The sequence below is a fragment of the Saprolegnia parasitica genome, assembly GCF_000151545.1.
Source record: "Saprolegnia parasitica CBS 223.65 unplaced genomic scaffold supercont2.347, whole genome shotgun sequence".
In the NCBI taxonomy this organism is placed as follows: domain Eukaryota; phylum Oomycota; class Saprolegniomycetes; order Saprolegniales; family Saprolegniaceae; genus Saprolegnia; species Saprolegnia parasitica.
In genome coordinates, this window is record NW_012156741.1 from 1 (window position 1) to 1920 (window position 1920).

General features: G+C 54.7%; 2 protein-coding genes across 2 annotated transcripts; both read right to left on the reverse strand.

The window, feature by feature from the left end:
• Positions 1–235: 235 nt before the first annotated feature.
• Positions 236–415, reverse strand: SPRG_16557 (hypothetical protein; the record flags this gene model as incomplete). Its single annotated transcript, XM_012355976.1, has 1 exon — positions 236–415. A coding segment is annotated over one exon (180 nt), but the record flags the coding sequence as incomplete, so codon positions are not given.
• Positions 416–830: 415 nt separating this feature from the next.
• Positions 831–1139, reverse strand: SPRG_16558 (hypothetical protein; the record flags this gene model as incomplete). The annotated part of the gene is made up of 1 exon (XM_012355977.1): positions 831–1139. A coding segment is annotated over one exon (309 nt), but the record flags the coding sequence as incomplete, so codon positions are not given.
• Positions 1140–1920: the final 781 nt, after the last annotated feature.

Consider the following 1920-nt stretch of genomic DNA (forward strand, 5'->3'; position numbering starts at 1 on the left):
CGTCGAGATGGACGACTCAGTCAGTGCTACTCAATCGCTGTGTATCGGCAAGAATGCACGAAATGTCGATGATCAGATGTGTACCACAAAAGGGCAGAAAATCGATTGATGTCACCCTTAGATCCCAGACCACCCGGGCGAACCAGCACACGAGACGCTGTTAGGCGTTGACTGGCGACAGTCAAATAATGCCAATGGTTCCATCTGCACGCTTCAGTTCGGTGAGGGGTATGACGGCTTCGCTCTTGCGGTCGACTTCGTACGAGTACTTACCGTGAGGGCAATGGAACGGCGTCGCCTCCGTGATGTATCCCTTGGGCTGCAAAAACTCTCGGGCATCCGCGACCGTCGGCGTCCCAGAAAAAGTCACGACGACGTTTTGCGGGCCAATCTCAAAGTAGTAGCGCGTCGCCATCACAAGCTCAATGGACAAATGACCGAGTTGAGTTCATACCGTTGCGTTGGTCGGCCCCACTACCTATTGTCCAACCTGTCTAGCTGTGGGAAAGGGCGGCGCGCCAACCACACACGCCAACGGTCGATGTGCATCACCCGATCTAAGCTCGGGACGGTTGCAGAAAAAGTCCTTGCCGCCACCACGACACTAATCCCACGCATTTATGGCTCCCTATACGCTAAATCCCCCAGTGAGTCCCCAGCCAAGTACGACACACTACCTTACTAAGCGATAATCCAGTCGCAGCAGACAGCTCGTGCAGCGAAAAAACAACGAGTTCCATGCACAACACGTTGTGGTTCATTACACCTTACAAGCTTATCTACACGACATGTTGTACGCTCCGAGCTCTGGCCTTGCACGGGGCCGGCACGATCCGCATGTCTCGGATGACCTTCTTGGAGCGCGGGCGAATGACACCGGCGTACGGACCACCAAACTCGTACAACGCGCTCGTAGGGATCGAGCGCTCGCAAAGTGGCTCGACTTCGTACGGCACGTGCTTGTCCGTCGCTGGCAATCTGTTCTTGTACCAAAAGAGGATAAAACGATCGTGCTCCGTCATGTGGTGTTGTGTCGTCAAGTAGTCGCGAAGGTCCGCCAGTGTGGTGGGCTTGAGCTTGACAGCGATCGCAAGGCGCTTGCCGTCAATGTTTAAAAAAGTGGTTGGCGAGCGACCCATTGTTTTGAGACAAGTGAAAAAGCTCTATGAACGACGTCGAGGAATGGCCGTTGGCGTTGTTTTTACGTGAGCGTAGCGTATTGTCCAACACCACCGGCGGGTCCCATGGTTTGGCAGACATAATGGCTAATCAATGTTGCCGTTTGGAGCCCATTTCAACAGTACACGTGCACGAGGCAGCTCCAAACGGGCACCTCTGTGCAGCATGCATGCAGATGCATTGTCGCAGTTGTTAGATTCTTGATGGCGCTGCTTGGACACGGCTGTGAGAGACTAGCATAGTCTATGCAATGATAGATAGGTTCACCAACCCGTGGTTCGCGCCGACATCTTTATCCGGATCCGGTTCTGAGGGGATGGCTATTTGTCTTTGTGCACGTCGCCCAAACACTGCCAAAGACTCACACGCGCAAGAAGCGAGGTGACTTTGCTGTATATCATATCAAAATAGTTTGATGTGTCTGGCTCACAGAAACATTCGTCTCGACCCATCTGCTCACGAGCTCCCCGACGCCCAGCAGCGTGCCCGTGAACGCGCAGCACTGTTTGGTGGTCCGAACGATGGTATCAACGTCGTAGCTCCAGGAACCCAGGCGGCCAAAGAGATTGAAGAGATTGCGGTACGTGCCCTGCAAGATCTCGGCCGGGGTGCGCTCTGGCTGCCCACGCAAGCGTGCCGCGGTTTCTTCGATCTCTTCGGCCGCCTGGGTCCCTGCAGCTACGACGTTCCTGGAGCTACGACGTTGATACCATCGTTCGGACCACCAAACAGTGCTGCGCG